Below are 27,486 nucleotides of genomic sequence, written 5' to 3'. Positions count from 1 at the left end.
GCTGTTGCTTTCCTGATACCATCTTTTTAGACATCCTCATGTAGACATTGCTTCTCTTTTTACTGACATGCTTTTAACATATTCAAAATGATTTCCAACCTGATACTTGTATTTCTTGGGCACAGGTTTTTCATGGAAGGAGGTGGCCTTTGAAATGCACATGCTACAGAGAAATAAGTACTTGAAAGAATAGAGTTGCTGACATAATGCTGAGTGGAAGAAGCCAGTCCTTATGGTTTCCCATCTTACATAAAAGGACAAAGTCTGCATGATTTCGCTTAAATGACATACCTGAAGGAGTTAAATTAATGGAAACAGAAAAGAGAATGGTGGTTGTCAGATATGGAAGGAGGCGGGTAGAAGTTAGTGTTTAGTGGGTGTAGATTTTCAGTTTTGCAAGATTTAAAAGTTTTAGGGGTTTTTGTACAATATTGTGAATGTACTTAACACTACTGAACTGCACACTCAAAAATGGTTACAATGGTAAATGCACGTGTTTTTCACCACTTAAAAAATTTTTTAAAGGAAGGAAATTTTGACGTATACTACAGCATGGATGATCCTTAGGACATTATGCTGAGTGAAATAAACCAGTCATAAAAGAACAAATACTGTATGACTTTACTTTTATGAGGTCCCTAGGTGGAGTCAAAGTCATAGAAACAGGAAGTAGAATGGTGGATGCCTCAGGCTGGTGAAGGAGGAGGAGGAATGAATGTTTAATGAGGACCGAGTTCCAGTTTGTGAAGATGAGAAAGTCTGGAGATGAACGGTGGTGATGGTTGCATGTGAACATAGTTAATGCCACTGAACTGTCCACTTAAATAATGGTTAAGATGATAACATTTATGTTACAGGTATTTCACTAAGAATAAATTACATACTCAGAAGATTATAGGACATTGAAAAAAAGAGATAGAGGAAGACAAAAACCAATGGAGGATATACCGTATTCATGGATTGGGAGAATCAACATCCATATTACCCAAAGCAATTAAAATGTCCATATTACCTAAAGCAATCTATAGATTCAATGCAATCCCCATAAAAATACCAACAGCATATTTCACAGACCTAGAACAAGCTCTCCAAAAATTCATCTGGAATAAAAAAAAAAAAAAGACCCGGAATAGCTGCAGCAATCTTGAGAAAGAACAAAGTTGGAGGGATCACAATACCAGATATCAAGCTATATTACAAAGCCACTGATCTCAAAACTACCTGGTACTGGCACAAGAACAGACATACTAGTATAGATCAATGGAACAGAACAGAGTACCCAGAAATCGATCCAAGCCATTATACTCAATTAATATTTGACAAAGGAGGCAAGATCATACAATGGAGTCAAGATAGTCTCTTCAATAAATGGTGTTGGGAAAATTGGACAGATAGATACAAAAAAATTAAACTAGATCAATAACTTACACCATACACAAAAATAAACTCAAAATGGATAAAGGACTTAAATGTAAGATGGAAACCATAAAAATCTTAGAAGAATTCATAAGCAGCAAAATGTCAGACATACATTGTAGCAATATCTTTATTGATATAGCTCCTAGGGGGTGGGCAACCTTTTTGTGAGTGCGTGCCAAAACCAGCAAAATCTCTGACTCAAAATTCTTCTGTGTGCCAACCTTAATTTTTTGAGAACTTGTTACGCCTACTTGATATCAAATGTATGTGAAGAACCTTGAAGAAATAATAAAATTCATTCGAGTGACAAAAACATAGTATATGATGGTGAAAAATACATTTATTTTTAATGTATACATGTACACTGATAGTCCAACAGAAAACTTTATGACTCCGTTTGATATTATCAGTGGGACTTTTACTGCTGCATCACTGATGACAGAGATTTTACATCAGGTTTATATTTCGTGACCTTCAGAGATATGCACGAGCTACTACTTTCATCCGTCAGCCTACTCCTATCACGAGACTTAACAAAATTCATCACTGAGAACAAAGATTCACAAGCGTATGTGGATGAAATCAAAACACTGGTCAGATCTAGGAAGGCAGGGAGAGTTAAGGCAGAGGCATAGAAATTGCTCTTCCCCTCTCTCGTCAATCCATGTCTTTCAGATAACTTGTTATGTAAAATTATTTATTTACCTAAGATGCACCTACACTGAATTTATTTGAAAAATAAAAAAGTCGATATTAAGAAAAAAATTGTAAATGGAAGATTATAAGAGAGGGTTTCCCGTACCAGCAAAAGTTTGGCACGCATGCCAGGGGTTGCCCAACCCTGTCCTAGGGCAATGGAAACTAAGGAGAAAATAAACAAATGGGACTACATCAAAATAAAAAGCTTCTGCACAGCAAAAGAAACCATTAACAAAACAACAGCAATGCCTATTGCATGGGAGAACATGTTTACCAATGTTATATCTGATAATGGTTTAATCTCCAAAATTTATAGGGAACTCATATAACTTAACAAAAGGAAGATAAATAATCCAATTAAAAATGGGCAAAGGATTTAAATAGACACTTTTTGAGAGTGGACATACAGAAGGCCAAGTGACATATGAAAACATGCTCAAAGTCACTAACCATCTGAGAGATGCAAATCAAAACAACAATGAGGTACCATCTCACATCTGTCAGAATAGCTATCATCAACAAATCAACAAACGACAAGTGCTGGAGAGGATTCAGGGAAAAAGGAACCCTCGTGCACTGCTGGTGGGAATGCAGACTGGTGCAGCCACTGTGGAAAACAATATGGAGTTTCCTCAAAAAATTAAAAATGGAACTCCCATTTGACCCAGTAATCCCACTTCTAGGAATACATCCCAAGAAATCAGAAACACCAACCAGAAAGGATATATGCACCCCTATGTTCATAGGAGCACAATTTACAAGAGCTAAGATTTGGAAACAGCCTAAGTGCCCATCAGCAGATGAGTGAATTTAAAATCGGTGGTACTTTGGAGCTCCAGTGGCGCAATCGGTTAGGGCGCGGTACTTATAAAAACGGTGGTACTTCTACACAATGGAATACTACGCTGCTGTAAAAAAAAAAAAAGAAAAAAGAAAAGGAACTCCTACCATTCACAACACCATGGATAGACATAGAGAGCATTTTGCTAAGCAAAATAAGCTAGTCAGAAAAAGATAAATATCACATGATCTCACTCATTTGTGGAATATAATGAACAATATAAACTGATGAACAAAAATAGATTCAGAATCATAGAAGCTTCCAACAAATGGTCAAACCTCAGAGGGAAGGCAGGGAAGGAGGGAGAAGGGGGTTAGAGATCAACCAAAGGACTTCTATGCATGCATTTAAGCATAACCCATGGACACAGACAGTAGGGGGGTGAGGGCATGTGCTGGGGGGGGGGAGCAGCTGGGCAGAAGTCAATGGGGGGGGGGAAGCAGACATATGTAATACTTTAAACAATAAAGTATTTAAATTTTAATAAAAGAGTAAATTACAGGGCAGAGGCTTAGAGAGACCACACAGCTTTCTTTTCCTTTTACCCCAAACAGCAGCCAGGTGAGAAGGAAAATCTCTGATGTTTTAAGTATATTTTTATTAGTTTCAGAGAGGAAGGGAGAGGGAGAGAAAAAAAAAAATCAATGATGAGAGCTGCCTCCTGCACTTCCACTACTGGGGATTGAGCCCCCAACCCAAGCATGTGCCCTTGACCGAATCAAACCCAGGAATTTTTAGTCTGCAGGCCAATTCTCTATCCACTGAAGCAAACTGGCTAGGGCTCCTTTGCTGATTTTAATCGGTATCCTCTCCCTATAATGTACTGTGACCTGGAGTATAACAGCTTTCTAGGTTATGAGTCTGAGTGAATCATTCATTCACAGCCCAAGCTGGCATTCCTCCAGCCAACCTCTTTTGAGATCTCCATCGCCCTTGTCAGTGAATGTTAGGTTCTTGCTCATTTGTTATTTCCTGTCTCTCCTCTGTACTGAATGGAAAACTGGACCTTATCTATGGCTCTCATGAGAGCAGAAGACCAAGGTGGTCAGGGATCAGGTCCTAGCTCTGCCACTGTCTGGCGGTGTGGCCCTGGGTGAGCAACCTCACCTGTCTGTTCTGCAGTCTCCCTATCTGTAAAACAAGAACAGGAACACAAGTTCCTCTTTCATAGACCATCGGGAGAGGGATGGGCTGGTTGTTAAGGCCCAGAAAGGCCTCAATATGTACTAGCTTCTAAGTTCTAAGTTCTGGTCACTTCCCAGTAGTTACAGCTCAGTTCAGGACAAATGAGTTAGGACAGCCCCTCTGAGACCTTTGACATGGGAAGGCAGGAGGCAACCAGAGAAGCCCAGATGGTGGAGAGGAGGACAGGAGAAGTGCCAGGAAGGGCTGGACATCCAGAGCCATCCCTGTGGCCCTGGTCCCACACAGGCCTGCCAGGGCCATTTGGGACTGCCCCGGAAGCCAGGCCCCAGGTAGCCACAGGGAGGAGGTCCTGAGGAGTGGCGGAGCTCAGTAGGAAGGAAAGGGTGGGGGAAAAAACAAAATCTACCATCAGAGCTCCTGGGAGAAAATGTGTGGGAAGAACTGGGAGATGGGTGGTCAGAGCAGCTGGCACTGCGGCTGCAGCAGGCACTGGAGGGCCCCCAAAAAAGTCTGTTCTGGAAAGCGGCCAGTCTGGCCTAGCCTGGGAGGATGCCACCTTTCTGCTCAATGTCTTGGAGATGCTACTGGGCTTCTGGACACAGCCCTACCCATCCCTGAGGAAAGAAAGTCTCCCTTCCCACTCCAGCTTCTAGACTCTTCTGCATAAGGCTTTCATGGATGCTCAGGCCGTATGAGTTCAGGACAAAGGAATCAGAAGCATATGGTCTGAGTCTGCAGGGAGCAGTAGATCTGGAAATAAGACTGAAAGGAAGAGAACAGAGCCCAAGGGGAAGTACTGGGGTGTAAGGGAGGAGATGCCAGGCTCTGAGCAGCCTCCGCCCCTCACGATACCCACACCATCAGAGCTCTCACATCAGGGCCAGGCCTTCACTGTGGACCCATGTGCAATCTGAGCATCTTCCTCTGCCTCTCTGGGCCTTAGTGTCCTTCCTAATGGCCCCAGCGCTCAGGTCAAAATACTAGAATCATCTGTGTATATCTCTGTCTCCGTTCATCTCTACACCCCTACATCAGCAAACTCTGAGGGATCTACTTTCAAAATCAATCCAGAATCCACCCACTTTTCACCTCCTCCATGGCCTATCCTGGACCAGCCCCATTATCTTCTACTTGGACTACTGCAGTGGTCTTTCAGCTCCTACTCCACCACTATCCCACAGGCTGTTCCCCTAACAGTGGCCAGAGAACAACCTCAACTCAAGAACCCTTGGTGGCTCCCACCTCACTCAAAACAAAAGTTGAACTCCTCCTCAAGACCCACAAGTCTCTACAAGTCCTGCCCTGTCCTCTCCCTGCCATTATCTCCTCCCACTGTCCCCTCACTATTTCCTCCAGCCCCACGGGCTTCCTACTGTTCCTGTCTTCGTTTATGTTGAGTAGTGGATACACACAAGCACGAGAGAGAGAGAGAGAATGCCTTTGCTCTTTTGTCCCTCATTATTCATAGATCCCATATTTGAGAACTCACCTACTTGCAAAAATTTATTTGTAACCTCAAACAAATACTGGTGAGACGTCAGGGGTCATTCCCAGACATGCACAGAGAAGAGAACCATCTGAGTTGCCCCTTCTAATCTGAGGTCCAACAAAACCGGACTGGGCCTCCTTGTTTCAGCTCCCAACCATAAATGTGTCATTTTCATGGTCTTTGTAGTGCCACATGTTTCACATGTTTGTGCTTTCTGTTGGTGATGTCACTGTTGAAATTGGCCCCCAAGTATTGCGCTGAAACACTCGTTAGTGTGTCTAAGTGCAAGGAGGCTGTGATGTGACTTATGGAGAAAATATGTGTCAGAGAAGCTTCATTCAAACATGAGTTATAGGGATATTGGCCATGATCTCAATGTTAATGGATCAATACTACATATAAAATGAAATGTTTTTAAATAGAAATACATGCTCTAATACCAAGTATATATTCTTCCTTTGTCTTCCACATTCATGGACCATGGAAATTACATTAGTAATAATAAGTACCTCACTTATGTACTTATTGCCAATTTTAGTTGACAATTTTTTTAAATCTTTATTGTTGAAATTATTATATATGTCCCCTTCCTCTTTTCCCCCATTGACCTCTTCTAGCCGGCCCTGCACCCCGACCCAGGCCTTCATCACCCTATTGTCTGTGTCCATGGACTATGCTATATGCATACAAGTTCTTTGGTTGATCTCTTCCCACTCACCCACCCTCCTCTGCCAGTTGACATACAATATTATATTAGTTTAACTTGTTTAACATAGTGATGCAATGTTTATATACCTTAAAGTGATCACTACAATAAGTCGAGTAACCACCTGTCACCATACATAATTATAGCAGTATTACTGGCTCTATTCCCTATGTGTACATTGTAGCCCCATGACTTCTTTAATAACTGGATGTTTATATTTCTTCATCCTCTTCCCCTTGTCCCCCTCTCTACAGCCCCTCCTATCTAGCAACCATCAGTTTGTTCTCTGTATCTATAAGTTTGTTTCTGTTTCGTTTTGCTTGTTTTTAAATGCCACATATAAGTGAAATCATATGAAATTTGTTTCTTCTGTTTGAATTATTTCACTTAACATAATACTCTCTATGTTCATCTCCATGTTATTGTAAATGGAAAGATTTCATTATTTTTATTGGTGAGTAATATTGCATTATGTACCACATCTTCTTTATCCATTCATCTATCAGTGGACACATAGGGGGTGCATATATCTTTTCAAAGTATTGTTTTCATTTTATTCAGGTATATATTCAGAAGTAGAATGTTGGGTCATGCGTTGATTTTATTTTTTAACTTCTTGTAGAATTTCCACATTGTTTTGCATACTGGCTGCATCAATTTGCAATCCCACCAACAATGAATGAGGGTTCCCTGTTCTCCACATCCTCACCAACACTTGTTTTTTGTTGACTTTTTATGATACCCATTCTGACATGTGTGGGGTATTATCTCCTGGTGCTTTTGATTTGCATTTCCCTGGTAATTTGTGATGTTGAGCATCTTTTCATGTGTCATCTGTATGTCAGTTTGGAACAATGCCTACCCAGGTCTTCTGCCCATTTTTAAATTGAATTGTTTGTTGTTTATGCTGAGTTGTATGAGTTATCTATATATTTGGGATATTAACCCCTTATCAGATATATCACTTGCAAATATCTTCTTCCATTGAGAAGGTTGCCTTTTTGTCTTGTTGATGTTGATTTTCTATGTAAAGCTTTTTTGTTTAATGTGGTACCATTTGTTAATGTCTGTTTTAGATGCCTGACTCATTTTATCTTAAAGTCACCTAGTTAGCAAACATATCCTATCTACTACCTTAATCCCCCTTTGCTATGAAAAATGACATATTACAATTTTATGGGGCGAGGATGTTAGCATCTTTTGGAGGTGCTCATTCTGCACACTATAAATCTTTTTCAGTAATATATTATTTGTTTCTCAAGGACATTTACATAAAAGAATTTAAAAAGGTATTTCTCAGGAGTATGTGACATCATTAATAAATCTTTATATAAAATAAGTGAACAATGAATTTATAACAGCCTCCAGAATGAGTGACTACCTTATTTGCTCAATATTACATGCAACTATGATTTCTTTTATTTAAAAGATCTAAAACTACCTGCACCTGACTCTAACAGAGAACCACAGCCTTCTACTCAGAGAGTGGTCCTCATACCAGGGCCTGCAGCATCAATATCACATGGATGATGGTTTGATTCTCAGCATTTCAAGTCCACCAGGACCTGGTAATTCAGATTCTGCATTCAAACTAGACTCCTGGGTGACTCATATGCACAGTGAAGTTGGAGAAGGGCCGGTTTAAGACTAGGTGTTCTCACCTGTTCATGCTGACACTTGAGGCAGGATAACTACTTGTGTTGGGTAATGTCAGTGTTCAGCAGCAGCCTTCAGACATTGCCAAATACTCCTGAGGCAAGGCCATATCTGGTTGAGAACTTGAAGCACCCTGACAGGATTCTGAACAAAGCCCCATGTCTTATCTGTTTGAGCTGCGAGCAGGTCAGTAAGCTCCTTCAGCTGTGGGCAAACTAAGGCCCGCGGGCAGGATCCGGCCTGTTTGAAATGAGTAAAACTAAAAAAAAAGGACCGTACCCTTTTATGTAATGATGTTTACTTTGAATTTATATTAGTTCACACAAACACTCTATCCATGCTTTTGTTCCGGCCCTCCGGTCCAGTTTAAGAACCCATTGTGGCCCTCGAGTCAAAAAGTTTGCCCACCCCTAGCCCCATTTCTGCAATGGGGAAGAGAGTTCATAATAACTCAGACAACGGACTTTTCTAAAAATTAAATCAGGTAATTCCTGTAAAATGGTAAGCTCTGGACATGTGACACAAAAATATCTACATGTATCTCTTATAATTTATAGATATTGTATGAGGCACCAAATGATATCTCTTAACTTGTGATATGAGTATAGCATCCCTAATTTTTGACAAATGTGTCAGGAAGCCAAAGAGTGTGGTGCCGAGGATGGCATCTCAAAAGAATGCAGTTCTGCCTTGTTAAAGAGGAAAAAAGCAACTTTCCAGAGATGTCAAGTCTGTGTCCCACCACAAATCAGACTTTGAAGAAAACATGAAGTCAGGGATGGGATAAGGTTAGACCTTTGAAAAACATGTGAGATCAAGACAAGACATCATAAAAAGTGAGTTCATTTGACCTCTATCCTGGTCTCCTGGGATCAGAGAATCATTAGGAAAATTTTCCTTTCTGCTTATTCCAGAGGTCCAGGGGGAAATCACCTCTTAGAAGTTGGAATGACATGAGGGAAATGTGCCTGATGATCAGATATTGAGAGAGCTGTAACTATCTCCCCTGTGCAGTCCTCAGCCTATAAGATGCTGGGGGACAGCACATGGCTGCTACTTTTGATTCCTACGCTGGCTCCGGAACTGACTGATGCTTCACTCCTTCCTGCTGTCTCATATGAGGATAGCACTTCAGTCTCCATCATCAATCATTCAGGGAGCAATTCAGACTTCCACACGGAGACCTTCCTCTCAGAGACCCATCCAGGTGAGCCTGGGAGGCCAGTAGGTACAACAGGAAAGGGTCAGAGAGGATGGAACCTGGAACTTTTACCTGAGTCACTGTGACCCTAATCAGCCTAGTCCAGAGACAAGAAAGTATTGTGTCTATATTCTCGGTTAAGTAACTAATGTGTAATTAATTTAGTTAATACATTAATAAAGATGTGTTTGTTGGAATCTGCATTACAAGGACCTTAGTTAAGAATTAAGTGATGGGAATGGAAGTCCAGTTAGATAACATTATAGAATGAGTGAGGTGTATAAAATGATTGCAGTAAAATTAGAACACATCTGAGAAGTTTTGTTGTTCGGGGAGAAGAAAATAGTGTATTAGATGTGGAGAACAGTGCAATGGAGTGAGAGTGCTTGCATTAAATTTCAAAGATGGGGTGTGTTTGAGCATGTTTTGTATTTACTGAAAAAACCCTGACCAGTCAGGGAGATGGTACCTTACAGAGCAATTCATGAGACAGTCATTGCAGTATCTCCTCTCATGCAGGATATTCACATGAAAAAATATTATTTAATAAGGCTAAAGAGGAATGCTAAATAGTGTTACTTTGAATTATTTTATTCCTGGCAAGGTTGCATATATTTTTGGATTTGTTGCCCATTTACTTTCTCTGTTGGAATAATTGCCAGGATTTCTTACCCTACACTCAGCCTTTTCCCCCAGTGGTCATACATTCTCTGTTTTTAATGAGAAAGTCTGGTATGCACTCAGGGGATACAAATTGAGGACTGACCTACTTCTAGGCAAAGGCATACAGGGCTGAGTAAAAAAGTCCCTATAGTTATGTAGATGGAGAAATAAAGGTCACCCATTGTACCTTAGCTCTTAATGCCAGGGAGGCAGCACAGTGAGTTTACATTTATGCAGTGAGGCCTTCACTGTACCAGCTGAGGGAAAGGTGGGGAGTGGGGGGGAAGTGAAGAGGGTGAGATCATCAAATCTAGTTAAAATTTCATTTCCAGTTCATGTGGGTTTTTAACATGAAATGCCCTAAACCAAGGGAAGTTAATGAGGGAAGAGGCTTAAACTCAGTTCTGTCAAACAAGTTTTACTGAATAAATGTCTACATTAGAATCCTATAGCTGCTGGGAATACTAGTTGTTTTAAGCAACTAGTATTCCCACACTAGTTGCTTAAAACAAACAAAGCTATGCTCTTACAGTCTGGATGTCAGGAGCTTGAAATGAGTCTAAGTGGCTAATATCAAGGTGTGTGCAGGGCTAGGGTCCTTCTATGGTAGGCTTGGGTAATGTGTCCCCCACCCCCACCCCCACCCCAGGCAGGCCTTATGCAGCTTGAGAAATCATTTGGCCTGGCCCTGCCAAGGCATTAGGGGTGAACTATTTAAATGTTTGACCAAATGGAGCAGGCTAATTTTTAAGTTGATAGTTTTGTATGGCGCTGGAATGATGTTATAAATATCCCAATGGCCCTTGGCAGAAAAAAAGGTTCCCCGCCCCTGTTTAGAGGCTCGGGGTAGGATCTGTTTCTCTCTGATGCCTGTCAGTGTGCTTGGCTGCCATCTCTTTTGCTCATATTCCTTCCTCCATCTTCAAGCCAGCTGGGTAGCATTTTCAAAATCTCTCTGAAATCGACTCCTTTGTCCCTCTCTTCAACGTTAACAGAACCACTGCGCTTACCTTAGTCCCACCTGGATGAGCCTGGCTCATCCTCTATCCTAAAGTCAGCTGATTAACAAGCCTGTTCCCTCTGCTACTTTAATCCCACCCTTGCTGAAAGGTATATCATATTCATGTGCTTGGAGGTTGGAGTAACAGGAGGGAAATGTGCCAGTCTCCCATCATGTGTAACCTTAGGCTGAGAGGGCATGGCTATGTTTATTTCTCACTGTTATTTGTTTGTTTGTAGCACCAATTCTGCATGGGGGCTGATGTTGCACACTTTCCTGCTGTCTTGCCTGTGAACAGAACTTTAGTCTCTATCATCAACTATTCAGGGAGGAATTCAGACATCCCCACAATGACCTTCCTCTCAGAGATCTTATCAAGGTGAGTCCATAACCCCGCTGACCCTGCATGAGAGAGAGGGTCACAGAGAATGGAAGCCAGGAACATTTACCTGCTGTCACCTGGGAGCCCATTCTACTTAGCCCAGAGGCAAGAGATTGCTGTTTGTTTGCTTGATTAATTAATGTATTTATTTCAGTGACTACCTAAGAAATTATAGTGTGGCTGCTACTCACACCTTTGATGGCCTTTCATATTCTTTTCTCATTAAATTGCTATTACATGAATGCTATTAAAATGTGTTTCAATTATTAAATTCAAACTGTGGTTCTAATCGGGGTTGATTTTCCCCCCAAGAGACATTGAGCTATGTCCTGACAGATCTGTGACTGTCACACTGGAGAGGTGTGGGTGGAGTCAGGGATGCTAAACAATCTTCAGCTCATAGGACAGACCTCACCACAGAGAACAGTCTGTCCCAGATGCCAACAGGGCTGAGGCTGAGAGACACTGAGTTAAATAGCATCACTATTTGTAATACTTATAGCTGACTTCAGGTTGTTTTCCAAAATTGTAACACTTTCTGCCAGTAAAATTGGAGGACCCCCTTTTGCTACCATTTAAAAAATTCAACCCCAGGCCAGCTGGCATGGCTCAGTGGCTGAGTGCCCCCAGCAGGGCACATGCCAAGGTTGCTAGTTCCATCCCCAGTAGGGGGTGGGGGGTGGGGTGCAGGAGGCAGGCGATCAGTGATCCTCTCTCACCATTGATGCTTCTGTCTTTATCTCTCTCTCTCCCTTCCTCTGAAATCAATAAAAATATTTTTTTAAAGTTCCAAACCCAATCAACGTGTCTGCTCTTTCAGGCTAATGACTGCAACAGACATTTCTTGTTGTTTTCTCAAACTATTACTCAGTTTCTGCAAACTTCATTTACTTTCCCATTTTTGTATAGCATTTCCAATTTTTCTAGAAATCAATTGACTTTTGTAGGACATTTCTTACCATAAAATTTTCAACATTTTATTTAAATATATCTATTTAATAACCACTGAGTTTCTTGCTTTATTAAGTCGTTTTTGCCCACCGGTAAATTTTATATGTAATTTCTAATGTTCATCAAAAATGTATTGGTGATTCTTACGCTGAGTTTGTAATCCCTATGACATCTTGCAAGAGATCAGAGGACAAGGAACAATTCAATATTTTTCACATCGATAGCTATTTATGCCAGCTTTTGTGTAACAATTCAAACTTTTTAAACTATATTGAAGTATAAACTTGCCAAATGGTAAATGTTCATGTACATTGAAACCTAAGTCCAGATTCATTAAATGAATCATAACTGAGCATATGCTATATGCCAGAACATTCTAGGACTATTATGCAGTATTTACTCTTAGATCTAGGTCTTTACAATTTAATAGTCAACCCACATTGATATTCTTAAATGATTGTGTTTTGTGGCTTATTTCAGTTAGTGTTTAATTCTCCTTTCAATTCTGCTTACTATTGTTCTTTTGAAACTACTCATTTTAACCTGGTTTCATTATCCCTTCATTTTTTCATTTTATCACTGTTCACATTCTTAGTTTTGTCTCGGTGTAAGTGCACATCTAGTCACATACTTTTGTGAAAAATCCAAACATGAACAAAACAGGCAAAGTCCCTGCTCTTTGGATCATGCAGTATAATAGTGAGGGCAGAGAACAATTAAATAAATGTGTGTTTAAAATATTGTCCTCAGGAAGAATCATATGAAGAAAGCCATTCAGTATAAAGAGATAGAACTGTCATGGTGTGGGCAGGATTTATAAAGCATGGTCTGGGGAGGATTTGCATGTTGGATGAAGACCAGAACCAGGACCAGAGTGTGCTCACAGGGTGTATCAAAAAAGATGAAAACCCAAAGCCCAAAATTAACATAGGAAAGGTGCCCCATAAGAAAAGGGAGAAGGGGGCTAACCTCACCCCCTATCAGACCACATAAAAACAAATTGGTCAAGTGACTATGGAATGGGTACGGAAAACAAGTTTTCCCCTGCTTGATAACAAAAATATCCACCTCTTTTTACACTTTCAGTGTGCGGGGTATGGTTTTATTTCTTTACTCATTATAAAGGGGTACAATAAGTAATATAATTTTGTCTTTTGAAGAAGTTTATTCTTGTTTACTTATTATTTTTCTGGCATCAATGGAATGTGTTGAGGGTTTAAATACTACCAGACCCAAGTATATTTATCTTTCTCATTGTCCCTCCAGGACCATCTGACTTTATTAAGTCTATTCCTTCTCATCTATTTCATTATTTTCTCCACGATCACTCATTGAACAGATTTCATTATGTTTTACTACATACAGAGCAGAAAATGGCCATCCTAGTACAGAACACCAAGTTTATTTGTCTATGGAAGGTTTAATATTTGGATTTTCTAGAAACCATTTCTATATTTGACAAGTGAAAGATCACTGATCTGGCCAACTTGGGTTGTTTTTATTCGTACCATAATCAGTGTGACTGGGGCTGAGACAGAAATGTGAATACCTACCTAAGGAGGCCATGGTGGTGGTGGTGGTGGTGGTGGTGGTGGTGGTGGTGGTGGTGTGTGATTTGTGGATGTGAGCAGCCCTCAGACCAGGGTGGCTCTCACAATATGGGGCCAGAACTCAATCAAGAGAAGGTACTAAGAAGGGGATCTATTTTCATTCACAGGACACCTTGGCAACAAGAATAATAGAGTATAAGAGGCCGTGTGGACGAGGAAGTCCCTGTGCCTGAGGTGTCAGCCATAGCAGACAGGCCTCCTCACTCCTCAGTGTGTCTGCCACCACTTCTCATCACTCTCCTTCATGCTCATCCACCTTGCAAATGGGCTTTACATTTTTAGACTTGAACATTAGAAACAAGCACCTTCCTCAGGGCCCTTACATTGGCCAGTCATTCTGCAGGCACACACGTTCCCACAGAGCCTTGTGTCTCTCTTCCTCTGTTCTGTTAAAGAAAAAATTATCAGGGCCAAAAGATATCCTTTTTAATATATTTTTATTGATTTCTGAGAGAGAAAGGGAAAGGGACAGAGATAGAAACATCAATGATGAGAGAGAATCATTGATTGGCTGCCTCCAGCTGGCCCCCCACTGGGAACTGAGCCCACAACCATGATCTCTTGGATCATAGCTCTATGCTCAACCATTGAGTGACACCAACAGGACAAAAGCTTTTCTTTAAGAAAAAAAGAAGTATTTTTTGAGCCAAATGCCAGCCAGGAAAGGTCTTGGGACATAAAGTTTAAACCACCAGCAGCAGAGTGAGGTACAAAAGACATGTCCAAGTCCTGGAGTTTACCAGCTCTTTCCACTTCATGTTTTAGGAAAGAAACATATAAGCTCTTTTGAAATGACTTACCTTGGCTACAGATCTTGTGTGGGGTGGGAGCAGGTAAAGTGGGGGCATGTCTTGAAGAGATACTAAGGAAGAATAATTACTACTTTGATTGGTTCCAGGCAACAGTTCTGAAAGCTCATGGACATGCAGTATGCTCTCTACAGAAGTTGATTCAAGTTCCAACATACATTCAGGAATGTGAACAGTCTTTTATAAGTAGGCCAAAGCTTTTAGCTGGTTGACCACTATTGTTTTTCTCACACTCTCTAGCCCCAGTGTATTTAATTTAGGACATCTCCGAATGTTCCCCTTTTCACTTATTTCGGGTCTCTGCTCAAATGTCTTGTTTGCAGATCTACCTACAAACCCATGAAAAAGAACTCCCTACTCACTGTCTCTTTTAGACGTACTTTCCTTTTCTTCATACCACTGCCAACACCTAAAGTAATTTATTATTTCATTACTTGCTTGTACATTCTTTCTCCCTCATTAGATTGTAGATACTTTTGTTCTTCAGCACCCTATTTGCACAGCCTGGACAGTGCCTAAAACATGGTCAGCACTCAATTTATATTCCTGAGAAACATGAAGAAATTCTCATTAAAACTTTAGAATATGTGAACCCCTCAGATACATACATGATTGGGACAAATATTCCATATCAGGGTGGCACTGGATACCCCCTAAAGAGGACCATATCCATACATAAAATATTAAAAGTAATGTCTAGCCTGCAAAATATGAATTGTTGCATTTTAGTGAAAATAAGTCATGTTACTTTTATTTTTCCTAATAGTCAATTCCACCACATGGAACCTGTGAATCTTACACAAATTTCAGAGTTTGTTCTTCTGGGATTTTCAGAGAAAGCAGAACTGCAGCCCCTCATATTTGGGCTTTTCCTCTCCATGTACCTGGTCACTGTGTTGGGAAACCTGCTCATCATCCTGGCCGTCAGCTCAGACTCGCACCTTAACACACCCATGTACTTCTTCCTCTCCAACCTGTCCTTGGTAGACATCTGTTTCACCTCCACCACCATCCCAAAGATGCTGGTAAACATTCAGACACAGAGCAAAGCCATCACCTATGCAGGCTGCATCACACAGATGTATTTTTACATACTTTTTGCTGGGTTGGATATTTTCCTCTTGACTGTGATGGCCTATGACCGGTTTGTGGCCATCTGCCACCCCCTGCACTACACAGTCATCATGAACCCCCGGCTTTGTGGACTGCTGGTTCTGATATGCTGGATCATGAGTATCCTGCATTCCTTCCTACAATGCTTAATGACATTACGACTGTCCTTCTGCATGCACGTGGAAATCCCTCACTTTTTCTGTGAACTCCATCAGATGATCAAACTTGCCTGTTCTGACACAATTTTTAATAACATTGTGACCTATTTTTCAGCTCTTCTGCTTGGTGGAGGTCCTTTCGCTGGGATTCTTTACTCATATTCCAAAATAGTATCCTGCATACATGGAATGTCATCTGCTCAAGGGAAGTATAAAGCATTTTCTACCTGTGTGTCTCACCTCTCAGTTGTCTTCTTATTTTATTGTACAAGTCTAGGAGTGTACTTCAGCTCTGCTGCTACTCACAGTACACATTCAAGTGCAACAGCCTCAGTGATATACTCTGTGGTCACACCCATGCTGAACCCCTTCATCTACAGTCTCAGGAACAAGGACATTAAACAGGCACTGAAAGCATTCTTTGTGAAGGAAATGACAAACAGGTCATTGTCCTAATACTGAAGATGTGCCCATGATGGCAGAAGTCAAAGGCTCAGAGTCAGATACTGTGATTATTTTCCTACTATGGAAGTAGAACTTGCTTTTTCCATTGATTTCCAGGAATATCTATTTCTTTGACCTCATCTTCTCTATTCAGTTTTTGTCACTCAATTAAGTTTTCTGCCCTCTCAGATATCCAACAGCTTATCTCTTTGTTGTTTTCCTACTTCCCCAAATTTATTTCCATATGGATGAGATATTTGGAAAATCCCATTTACCTAATGAACAAGGTGGTTTTTTTATAATAATTTTTCTCAAATGACATATATCACATCAAATAATTTTTGTACCTAAAATAATGATCCTGGGTGATATTCTTATGGGAAAAAAACTGCAATTAATGAACCCCACTGGTGTTGCTTGGTGGTTGAGCCTCAACCCATGAACCTAGAAGTCATGGTTGGATTCCTGGTCAGAGCACATGCCCTGGTTACAGGCTCAATCCCCAGTAGGGGAAATGCAGTAGGTAGCAGATCAATGATTCTCTTTCATCATTTATGTTTCTATCTCTCTCTCCATCTCCCTTCCTCTCTAAACACAATAAAAAAATATTTTTAAAAACCACACTTAATGACCAAGGCAATTCATACAATTTTAAAAAAGAAGAAAATTTGAGACTTGTGTTTTTCACTTTTATGACTATCATACTTTTCTATATCACTGTCTTAACTGCTCTTCCTAATAATATAGACTCTGACATACTTGGGTTTAATAGCTGCTCACCAAGTTTAATTCTCCTCTTTAGAATCCTGTGTTTTTTTTGTTTTCATCACAGTGTTTACAATCCCTACCTAAGCCACTTGCAACATGATTATCAAATCCATGTATCCAAAAGGACTCTTAACTGAAAGATAATTTTTAATAAATAGTTTTACCTAATGCCACCTTAAAATCACAGATTAATTTTCAAATGATAAAGCAAATTTTTTAATCATATATTGTATTACTATGTAAAATATTTATTCTTCGTGCTATACATCTAGTGGTTCTCAACCTTCCTAATGCCACGACCCTTTAATACAGTTCCTCATTTGTGGTGATCCCCAACCATAAAATTATTTTCGTTGCTATTTCATAACTGTAATTTTGCTACTGTTATGAATTGTAATGTAAATATCCAATATGCAGGATGTATTTTCATTGTTCGCGACCCACAGATTGAGAACTACTGCTAGAGTATGGAGGGATGATGACCATTTGTAAGGGAATATATATACACACACTAATAAAAGACAAAGATGCTAATTGACCATACCTTCGCTATGCCCAAGCTATGCCCACCAGCCAATCAGAGTGACTATATGCAAATTAACCCAACCAAGATGGTGGCCAGCAGCCATAGAGTGGAGCAAGCAGGAGGCTTGGTTGCCCCAGCAATGGAGGAAGCCAAGCTTCCCGCCTGCTCTGGCCAGCTGTGGTCTTCGCTGAAGACAACAAAGTTTCAATTACAGAAGCTAAATAATTCCCAGATACCTGCTTCCAGCCAGCCTCCACTGGGAGCTTGGGTGGCTGGGGGCTGTGGCCAGCCTGCAAATAGCCATCAGCCCCTCACCCAGGCTGGCCACACCCTCATAGGGTGAGGGTCCCTGCTCAGGGGCTTAGCCAGCCTGCAAACAGCCATCAGCCCCTCACCCAGACTGACCAAGGACCCCAGCAGGACCCCCACCCTGAAGGGGCTGTGGCCAGGCTGAAAACAGCCATCAGCCCCTCACCCAGGCTGGCCACACCCTCATGGGGTGAGGGTCCTTGCTGGGGGGCTTGTCCAGCCAGAAAACACTCATCAGCCCCTCACCCGGGCTAGCCAGGCACCCCAGCAGAGACCCCCACCCTGCAGGGTCTGTGGTCAGTCTGAAAATGGCCCTCAGCCTCTCACCCAGGCTTCTAGGAACCCCAGCGGGACCCCCATCCTGAAGGAGGAGTGGCCAGTCTGAAAACAGCCCTCAGCCCCTCACTCAAGCTGACCAGGCACTCTAGCGGGACCCCCACCCTGATCTGGGACATCCTTCAGGGCAAACCAGCCAGCCCCCACCCATGCACCAGGCCTCTATCCTATATAATAAAAGGGTAATATGCAAATTGACCCTAACAGCAGAAAGACTGAGAATGACTGGTCACTATGACACACACTGACCACCAGGGGGCAGACGCTCAATGCTGGAACTGCCCCCTGGTGGTCAGTGTGCTCCCACAGGGGGAGCTCTGCTCAGCCCCAAGCCAGGCTGACGGCTGACAGAACAGCGGTGGTGGTGGGAGCTTCTCCCGCCTCCTCAGCAGCTCTAAGGATGTCCGATTGCAGCTAGGTCTGCTCACAGATGGCAAGTGGACATCCCCCAAGGGCTGCTGGGCTGCCAGAGGGATGTCTGACTGCCAGCTTGGGCCGGATCCCCCGGGGAGCGGGCCTAAGCCAGCAGGTGGTCATTCCAGAGGGTTCCCAGATTGTGAGAGGGGACAGGCCTGGCTGAGGGACCTTCCCAAGTGCACAAATTTTTGTGCACTGGGCCTCTAGTGTGTATATATATACATATATATATATATATATATGATTGAATATTGGCTGGTGTTTTTCTGTTTTATTGAATTATCTTTATGTTTCTGCTTGAAAACTTTCAGTACTGCCTATAATAGCAATCTCTTTTTAATTTGTTTATTGATTAAGTTATGTGTCCTTATCCCCCTGTTACCCCTACAAATCCCCACTCATGCCCTTACCCATCTGTTATCTGTGTCCACTGGTTAGGCTTATATGCATGCATACAAGGCCTTTGGTTGATCTCTTCCTCTTATCCCCACCTTCCCCTAACTTCCTTCTGAAGTTTGATGGTCTGCTCAATGCTTCTCTGTTCCTGAATCTGTTTTTGGATATCAGTTTATGTTATGCATTATATTCCATAAATGAATGAGCTCATGTGATAGTTGTCTTTCTCTGACTGGCTTATTTCACTTAGAATAACACTCTCTAGTTCCATCTATGCTGCTGCAAATGGTAAGAATTCCTTCTTTTTTACCACAGCATAGTATTCCATTGTGTAGATGTACCACAGTTTTCTAATCCACTTATCTGTTGATGGGCACTTAGGCTATTTCCAAATCTTAGCTGTGGTGAACTGTGCTGCTATGAACATACGGCTGCATATATCCTTTCTGATTGGTGTTTCTAGTTTCTTGGGATATATTCCTAGAAGTGGAATCACTGGGTCAAATGGAGTTCCATTTTTAGTTTTTGTTTTTTTTTAATTGTTTTATTGCTTAAAGTATTACAAAGAGTATTACGTATGTCTCCATTTTTTTCTCTCCTTCACCCTCCCCTAGCCACCCATGCCCCCCAGTGTCTTGTGTCGATTGGTTATGCTCTTGTGCATGCATACAAGTCCTTTGGTTGATGTCTTACCCCACCCCCCACTCTCCAATGCTCCCCAGCCTTCCCGCTGTAGTTTGACAGTCTGTTCGTGGAACCTCTGCCTCTGTATCTATTTTTGCTCATCAGTTTATAATGGTCTTAATTATCCATAAATGAGTGAGATCATGTGGTATTTTTCTTTCATTGACTGGCTTATCTCATAATGCTCTCTAGTTCCATCCATGCTGTCGAAATGGTAAGAATTCCTTCTTTTTTACAGCAGCATAGTATTCCATCATGTAGAAGTACCACAGTTTTCTAATCCATTCATCTACTGATGGGCACTTAGGCTGTTTCCAGATCTTAGCTATGGTGAATTGTGCTTCTATGAACATAGGGATGCATATATCCTTTCTGATTGGTGTTTCTGTTTTCTTGGGATATATTCCTAGAAGTGGAATCATTGGGTCAAATGGGAGTCCCATTTTTAACTTTTTGAGGAAACTCCATACTGTCTTCCATAATGGCTGCACCAGTCTGCATTCCCACCAGCAGTGCAGGAGAGTTCCTTTTTCTCCACATCTTTTCCAGTACTTGTCATTTGTTGATTTGTTGATGATAGCCATTCTGACAGGTGTGAGATGGTACCTCATTGTTGTTTTGATTTGCATCTCTCGGATGATTAGTGACTTTGAGCATGTGTTCATATGTCTCTTGGCTTTCTGAATGTCCTCTTTTGAAAAGTGTCTACTTAGGTCCTTTGCCCATTTTTTTACTGGGTTGTTTATCTTCCTTTTGTTAAGTTGTATGAGTTCCCTATCAATGTTGGACATTAAAACTTTATCGGTAATAACATTGGCAAATATGTTCTCCCATGAGGTGGGCTTTCTTGTTGTTTTGGTGATGGTTTCTTTTGCTGTGCAGAAGCTTTTTATTTTGATGTAGTCCCATTTGTTTATTTTCTCCTTAGTGTCCAATGCCCTTGGAGTTATATCAGTGAAGAAATTGCTTCGGCATATGTCTGAGATTTTGTTTCCTTTGGATTTCTCTAGTATTTTTATGGTTTCCCATCTTACATTTAAGTCTTTTATCTATTTTGAATTTATTTTTGTGTATGGTGTAAGTTGGTGGTCCACTTTCATTTTTTTGCATGTATCTGTCTAATTTTTCCAACACCATTTATTGAAGAGACTATCTTGACTCCATTGTATGTTCTTGCCTCCTTTGTCAAATATTAATTGAGTGTATTGGTTGGGGCTGATTTCTGGGCTCTCTATTCTATTCCATTGATCTATATGTCTGTTCTTGTGCCAGTACCAGGAAGTTTTGAGAACAGTGGCTTTGTAATACAGCTTGATATCTGGTATTGAGATCCCACCTACTTTGTTCTTTCTCAGGATTGCTGCAGCTATTTGGGGTCGTTTTTTATTCCAGATGAATTTTTGGAGAGTACGTTCTAGGTCTGTGAAATATGCCATTGGTATTTTAATGGGAAGTGCGTTGAATTTATAGATTGCTTTGGGTAGTATAAACATTTTAATGATGTTGATTCTACCAATCCAAGAACATGATATGTTCTTCCATCTGTTTATGTCTTCCTCTATCTCTTTTTTCAACGTCCTGTAGTTTCCTGAGTAGAGGTCTTTTACCTCTTTAGTTAAGTTTATTCCTAGGTATCTTAATTTTTTTGGTGCGATGGTAAATGGTATTGCTTTTTTGGTCTCTCTTTCTTTAAGTTCACTATTGGTGTACAGAAATGCCATAGATTTCTTGGCATTAATTTTGTATCCTGCTATATTGCTGAATTCATTTATTAAGTCTAATAGTTTTTTGATGGAGTCTTTAGGGTTTTTTATGTATAATATCATGTCATCTGCGAATAGGGACAGTTTTACTTCTTCTATTCCAATTTGGATGCCTTTTATTTCTTCTTCTTGTCTAATTGCAATGGCTAATACTTCCAGTACTTGTCAAACAGGAGTAGTAAGAGTGGGCATCCCTGTCATGTTCCTGTTCTTAGGGGAAATGGTTTTAGTTTTTGCCCATTGAGTATGATGTTGGCTGTGGGTTTGTCATATATGGCTTTTATTATGATCAGGTATGATCCTTCTATTCCCACCTTACTGAGAGTTTTTATCAGAAATGGGTGTTAGATTTTTTCAAATGCTTTTTCTGCATCAATTGATATGACTATGTGGTTTTTTTTCTTTCAATTTGTTTATGTGATGTATCACATTTATTGTTTTGTGGATATTGTACCATCCTTGCATCCTTGGGATAAATCCTACTTGGTCATGGTGTATGATCTTTCTGGTGTACTGCTGGGTCCAATTTGCTAAGATTTTGTTGAGGATTTTGGCATCTATGTTCATGAGGGATATTGGCCTGTAATTCTCTTTCATTGTGTTGTCTTTACCTGGTTTTGGTATTAGGGTGATGCTGGCTTCATAGAATGAGCTTGGAAGTGTTCCTTCCTCTTGAACTTTTTGTAGTAGTCTGAGGAGGATAGGTTTTAGTTCTTCCTTGAATGTTTGGTAAAACTCCCCTGTGAAGCCATCTGGCCCCGGGCTTTTGTGTGCTGGAAGCTTTTTGATGACTGCTTCAGTTTCTTCCATAGTTATTGGCCTATTGAGATGTTTAGATTCTTTCTGATTGAGTTTTGGAAGGTTGTATTTTTCTAGGAATATGCCCATTTCCTCCAGGTTGTCTTCTTTGTTGGAGTAGAGTTGTCCCTAGTATTTTTTAACAATCCTTTGTATTTCTGTGCAGTCTGTTGTTATTTCGCCTCTATCATTTCTGAATGTGTTTATTTGGGTCCTCTCTCTTTGCTTCTTGGTGAGCCTGGCTAGAGGTTCATCAATCTTGTTTATCCTTTCAAAGAACCAGCTCTTGGTTTCGTTGATTTTATATATTGTTTTTTTGGTCTCTATGTCATTTATTTCTGCTCTGATCTTTATTATCTCCTTCCTTCAGCTCATCTGGGCTTTTCTTGTTGCTCTCTTTCTAATTCTTTGAGATGTAGAGTTAGATGATTTACTGCCAATTTTTCTTATTTTTTTAAGTATGCCTATAGGGCTATAAACTTCCCTCTTAGGACTGCTTTCATTGTGTCCCATAGCTTTTAGATTGTTCTGTTTTCATTTTCATTAGTTTCCAGGATGTTTTTAATTTCTTCTTTGATCTCATTGGTAACCCAATCAATATTTAATAACATGCTATTCAGTTTCCAAGTGTTTGAGTATTTTGGGTTGTTTCTATTGTAATTTATTTTGTATATTATGCCACTGTAATCTGAGAAGATGCTTGTTATGATTTCAATCTTCTTGAATTTGGGGAGACTTTGCTTGTGACCCAATATGTGGTCTATTTTTGAATATGTCTTATGAGCACTTGAGAAGAACGTATATTCCATGGCTTTGGGGTGAAGTGTTCTGAAGATGTCTATTAAGTCCATCTGATCTAGTGAGTCATTTAGGATTGCTATTTATTTGGTGATTTACTGTCTAGAGGATTTATCCAGTGATGTCAGGGGTGTATTAAAGTCCCCTAATATGATTGTATTGTTGTGGATCTCTCCCTTGATATCTTCCAGGAGTTTTTTTTTTTTTATGTATTTGGGTGTTCCTGCATTGGGTGCATATATGTTTATCAGGGTTATATCTTCTTGTTGTATCGATCCCTTTAGTATTATGAAGTGGCCTTCCTTATCTCTTGTTATGGCCTTCACTTTGAGGTCTATTTTGTCAGATATAAGTATTGCTACCCCAGCTTTTTTTCATTTCCATTTGCCTGAAAGATATTTTTCCATCCCTTCACTTTCAGTCTGTTTGAGTCCCTTGTTCTGAGGTGGGTCTCTTGTAGACAGCAAATATATGGGTCATGTTGTTTTATCCATTCAGCCACTCAATGTTTTTTTGATTGGAGCATTTAGTCCATTTATGTTTAAAGTTATTATTGAAAGGTACTTGTTTGTAGCCATTTCTTTTTTTGTGTGGCTGTTTTCTTTCTGAGCTTTTTATTTCTTCTTTTTACACTAGTCCCTTTAGCATTTCTTGCATTGCTGGCTTGGTGGTGATAAACTCCCTTAACCTTCTCTTGTCTGTGAAGCTTCTTATTTCCCCTTCAATTTTGAATGATAGCCTTGCTAGGTAGAGTATTCTTGGATTTAGTCCTCTGCTTTGCATCACTTTGTAAATTTCCTTCCATTCTTTTCTGGCCTGATGTGTTTCTGTTGAGAAATCATTTGATAATCTAATGGGAGATCCCTTGTATGTAACTTTCCCTCTCTCTCTTACAGCCTTTAAGATTCTCTCTTTGTCCGGAACATTTGCCATGGGAATTATGATGTGTCTTTGCATGGGTCTTTTCTGGTCCATCTTGTTTTGGACTCTCTGTGCTTGTGTGACTTTTTTCTTCCCCACCTCAGGGAAGTTTTCTGATATTATTTCTTCAAATAGGTTTTCTAATCCTTGTTCCTCTTTCTGTTGTTCTGGCACCCCTATTATTCATATGTTGTTTTGTTTCATGTTGTCCCATAGCTCCCTTAGGCTCTCCTCCTGTCTATTAATTTTTTTCCCCAATTGCAGTTCAGTTTGGGTGTGTTTTGTTTCCCTGTCTTCTAATTCACTAATTCAGTCCTCCGCTTCCCCTAGTCTAATGTTGAAACTTTCAACAGTGTTTTTTATTGCAGTTATATCACTCTTCACTTCTTCTTGGTTCTTACATAAGTTATTGATTTTTTTCATCTGTTTCTTCTTGATTCTTGCATAAGTTATTGATTTTTTCCTCCGTCCACTTTATGCACTCTAGGACCCTTAATCTGAATTCTTTTTTCTGACATGTTGCATGCCTCTGTTTCACTTAGCTGCTTTTCTGGCCAGTCTTCCTCTTCCTTCCTTTGTGGGGGTTTCTTTGTCTACCCATGTTTGATCTCACCGACAGATCTAGATGTTGAATCGTTCAGGTGGTGGGCTGATCATGAGGCTGCTGCTCCTCAGGTGCGGGTGGGCTGCACAAAGCTGCTGCTCTGTGAATGGGGGCTGGCTTCTCACGTGGCTTCTGCTCCTCGGATGTACTCTGGCTGCTCACTGCTGCTGTTCCTCCGATGGGGAGGGCTGCTTGTGAGGATGCTGCGCTTTGGACAGGGGCAGGTTGCTTGCAGGGCTGCTGCTCCCTGGATGGTGGCAGGCTGCTCACACAGCTGCTGCTCCTCAGATGGGGGATGGGCTGCTTGCGCGGCTGCTGCTCCTCGGACCGAAGTGAGCTGCACATGCAGCTGTTGCTCCTTGGACAAGGGCTGGTCGCTAACCCTGCTGCTGCTCATCAGACAGGTGCAGGCTGCATGTGGCTGCTGCTCCTCAGACTGGTGTGAGCTGCACAGAGCTGCTGCTCCTCGGACAGGGGCAGTTTGCTCATGCGGCTGCTGCTCCTCGGACAGGTGCAGGGTGCAGGCTGTGTGAAGCTGCTGCTTCTCAGATGGGGGAGGGCTGAGCTGGGCTGATGCTCCTCAGTCATGGGCAAGCTGCTCATGTGGCTGCTGCTCCTCGGATGGGGTGGGCTGCTTGCGTGGTTGCTGCTCCTCAGATGGGGAAGTGGGCCACTCACACAGCTGCTGCTCCTTAGACTGGTGTGAGCTGCACACAGCTGCTGCTCCTCGGACAGGGGAAGGCCACAGGAGGCTGCTGCTCTTAGGCCTGGGGCGGGCTGCTTGCAGGGCTGCTGCTCCTTGGACAGGAGCCGGCTGCTCACGTGTCTGCTGCTTGAGTGGTTGCAGTGCCTTGGGCTAAAGCATTGGGCCAGTCAGAGGGGAGCGCACTTCAGAACTCACAGGAGCCTGCGCCTGGGGTGGCTGGAGACACGGTGACTGTGGGACCATAGCTGAGATAGCAGGTCCCTGGCATGGTGGCTTTAGAGTCCCAGGTGTTATCTGAGGGCACCCTGGGTGGAGGTGAGGCTGGGCTCCCAGTTACAGCAGCTTTCCCCTTCAAAAAGGCGAGGCCTCTTTGGAAGAGCCAGCCTCCCAGTACTGTTTGTAATGGTAGCAGAGGCTGCCTAGTTAGGCGAGCCCAGTTAGCCTGCCCCGAAGGTCCTACAGGATCTAACTGTGACACACACACACACACACACACACACACACACACACACACACGACCACACATTCCTCTTTTGCTCCCTCACTCAGTCATGCTCTCTCCCTCACTGCCACCTTCTTCCTGCCTCTCTAGTTGGGTCTGGGTGTTATTGACCCATTAGTGGATGGCGTTTCCTCTCCAGGTGTCTGGTTATGTGTCTTGCTCTCTAGCACATTGGCCAGACAGGATAAAATTCACCTCGACAAGACACAACACAAAAGGAACAAAGCACAAATGTACTCATGACACGGATAACCCCAATATAAGTGACCACCTGAGAAGAGAGAATTAGGGGAGAGGAAACAGAGCACAAATGATATCGAAGAGAGAAAAGGGAAGAAAAATAACTATATATATCTATATATAAATATATGTCTAGATAGATACATAGATAGATAGATAGATGATAGATAGACAGATAGAGAAAACACCACAGAACCAACAGATAAACCAAAAAAATACAAATACCAAATACCCAGCAAAGAGAGTGGGGGCAGAATCTGTAGAGATGAGCTTATATAAAGAAAATAAGGTTAAGAATTGAATGACTATGAGGAGGACCTCAATTCAGTATAGAGGAAGTAGAAAGGGGATGGATGCATGGATAAGAAAGGGAACAAGAAGAAAATAATAATAATAACTTTACAAAAAAATTGATTTAAAGAATGGTATAAAAAATAAAAAATAGCAAATAAAAATAAAATAAAATAGAATGATGGAAAAATAATGTAAAAAGAAATAGAAAATAAAGCTACAAACAAAAAAGAAAATAAAGAAAAAAGAGATAACAAAGTAATAATAAAAAATAAAAAAGTGAAGTGTCATTCCTTTGGCTGGCTTAAGATCCCAGTCTTCTGTACTGTCTGAAGTTTCTCAGGTTCCTGTTGCTGGGACTGAAGGCCTCTCTTTAGGCCAGACACTGTGGACTCTCAGGGACTATTCAGATTTTTTTTTTTAATCCTTTGTACCATTCAGGGTGGAATCTGGGTGTGGCTGTATTGGTTGCCTGGAGACTAAAGGGAGGGGCTATCTCTTCAGGAAAAAAATGGCTGCCCAGGTCACAGGTTCAGGTATGACTCAGCACCAGACTCGCTGCCACTTCTCCTGGACCCCCTTCTCTCCCCAGCCTCACTCCAGACTCCACAAGGCTGCACCTTCTCCCACACCTCAGCCATGGGTGAGTGTCTGTATGAACTAGGTTCAGTGAAGAAAAGCACAGACCACAGAGAGGGGAAAGACTGCACCTCTGCGAGCTCCTCTCCTGCTGGCACTGTACCGTCTGGTCAGCCCTTCAGGCTGCTTTCTCTGGGCTCAGTCTTTCATGACTGTGAACCCAGATCTAAAATCCCCTGCCACCAGCAGTCCTGTGGACCTTCTTTACACAGTCATACGCTGTGCCTGTCCCAAGGGATGTGGCTTGGTGTCGTGCAGTTTCACTCTGACCCTCTGAGCTCAGAGGTCTGGCAGACTCTCCTGCCCAGATCCTTGATTTTACCTTTCTCCAGGCGTCCTCTGCCCTTCCTAGCTGCAAACTGTCTCACCAGATGAGTCTCCTTCACCAATTCAGGTTGGATGTTACTCGTTTCAGCTGCTCATTCTATTTGCTCTGGTACAAGGCTCAGGACACGTCTGTCTATTCCGCCGCCATTTTGTCTCTCTCTCCATCAATCTTTT

The 27,486-nt window shown here is 41.6% G+C and overlaps 1 protein-coding gene and 1 pseudogene across 1 annotated transcript; one reads left to right on the top strand and one right to left on the bottom strand.

Moving 5' to 3' along the window:
- LOC132234517 (adhesion G protein-coupled receptor E2-like) overlaps positions 1–27,486 on the bottom strand; it is a 674,172-nt pseudogene that overhangs the window by 452,026 nt on the left and 194,660 nt on the right.
- On the top strand, positions 14,694–16,299 carry LOC132234161 (olfactory receptor-like protein OLF4). The gene is made up of 2 exons (XM_059695205.1): positions 14,694–14,740; positions 15,339–16,299. Exons 1-2 carry the CDS (start codon positions 14,694–14,696, stop codon positions 16,297–16,299), a joined length of 1,008 nt encoding a protein of 335 aa, XP_059551188.1.

The sequence above is a fragment of the Myotis daubentonii genome, chromosome 5 (genome assembly GCF_963259705.1).
Source record: "Myotis daubentonii chromosome 5, mMyoDau2.1, whole genome shotgun sequence".
Taxonomy (NCBI): Eukaryota; Metazoa; Chordata; class Mammalia; order Chiroptera; family Vespertilionidae; genus Myotis; species Myotis daubentonii.
Note: the sequence above shows the minus strand (reverse complement) of the source record. Positions and strands in the feature narration are given on the sequence as shown.

Coding starts and splice junctions, on each gene's coding strand:
- LOC132234161 (XM_059695205.1), top strand. CDS start 14,694: ATGCTCTCTACAGAAGTTGATTCAAGTTCCAACATACATTCAGGAAT. Junction 14,741..15,338: donor TCCAACATACATTCAGGAAT/GTGAACAGTCTT, acceptor TTTTCCTAATAG/TCAATTCCACCACATGGAAC.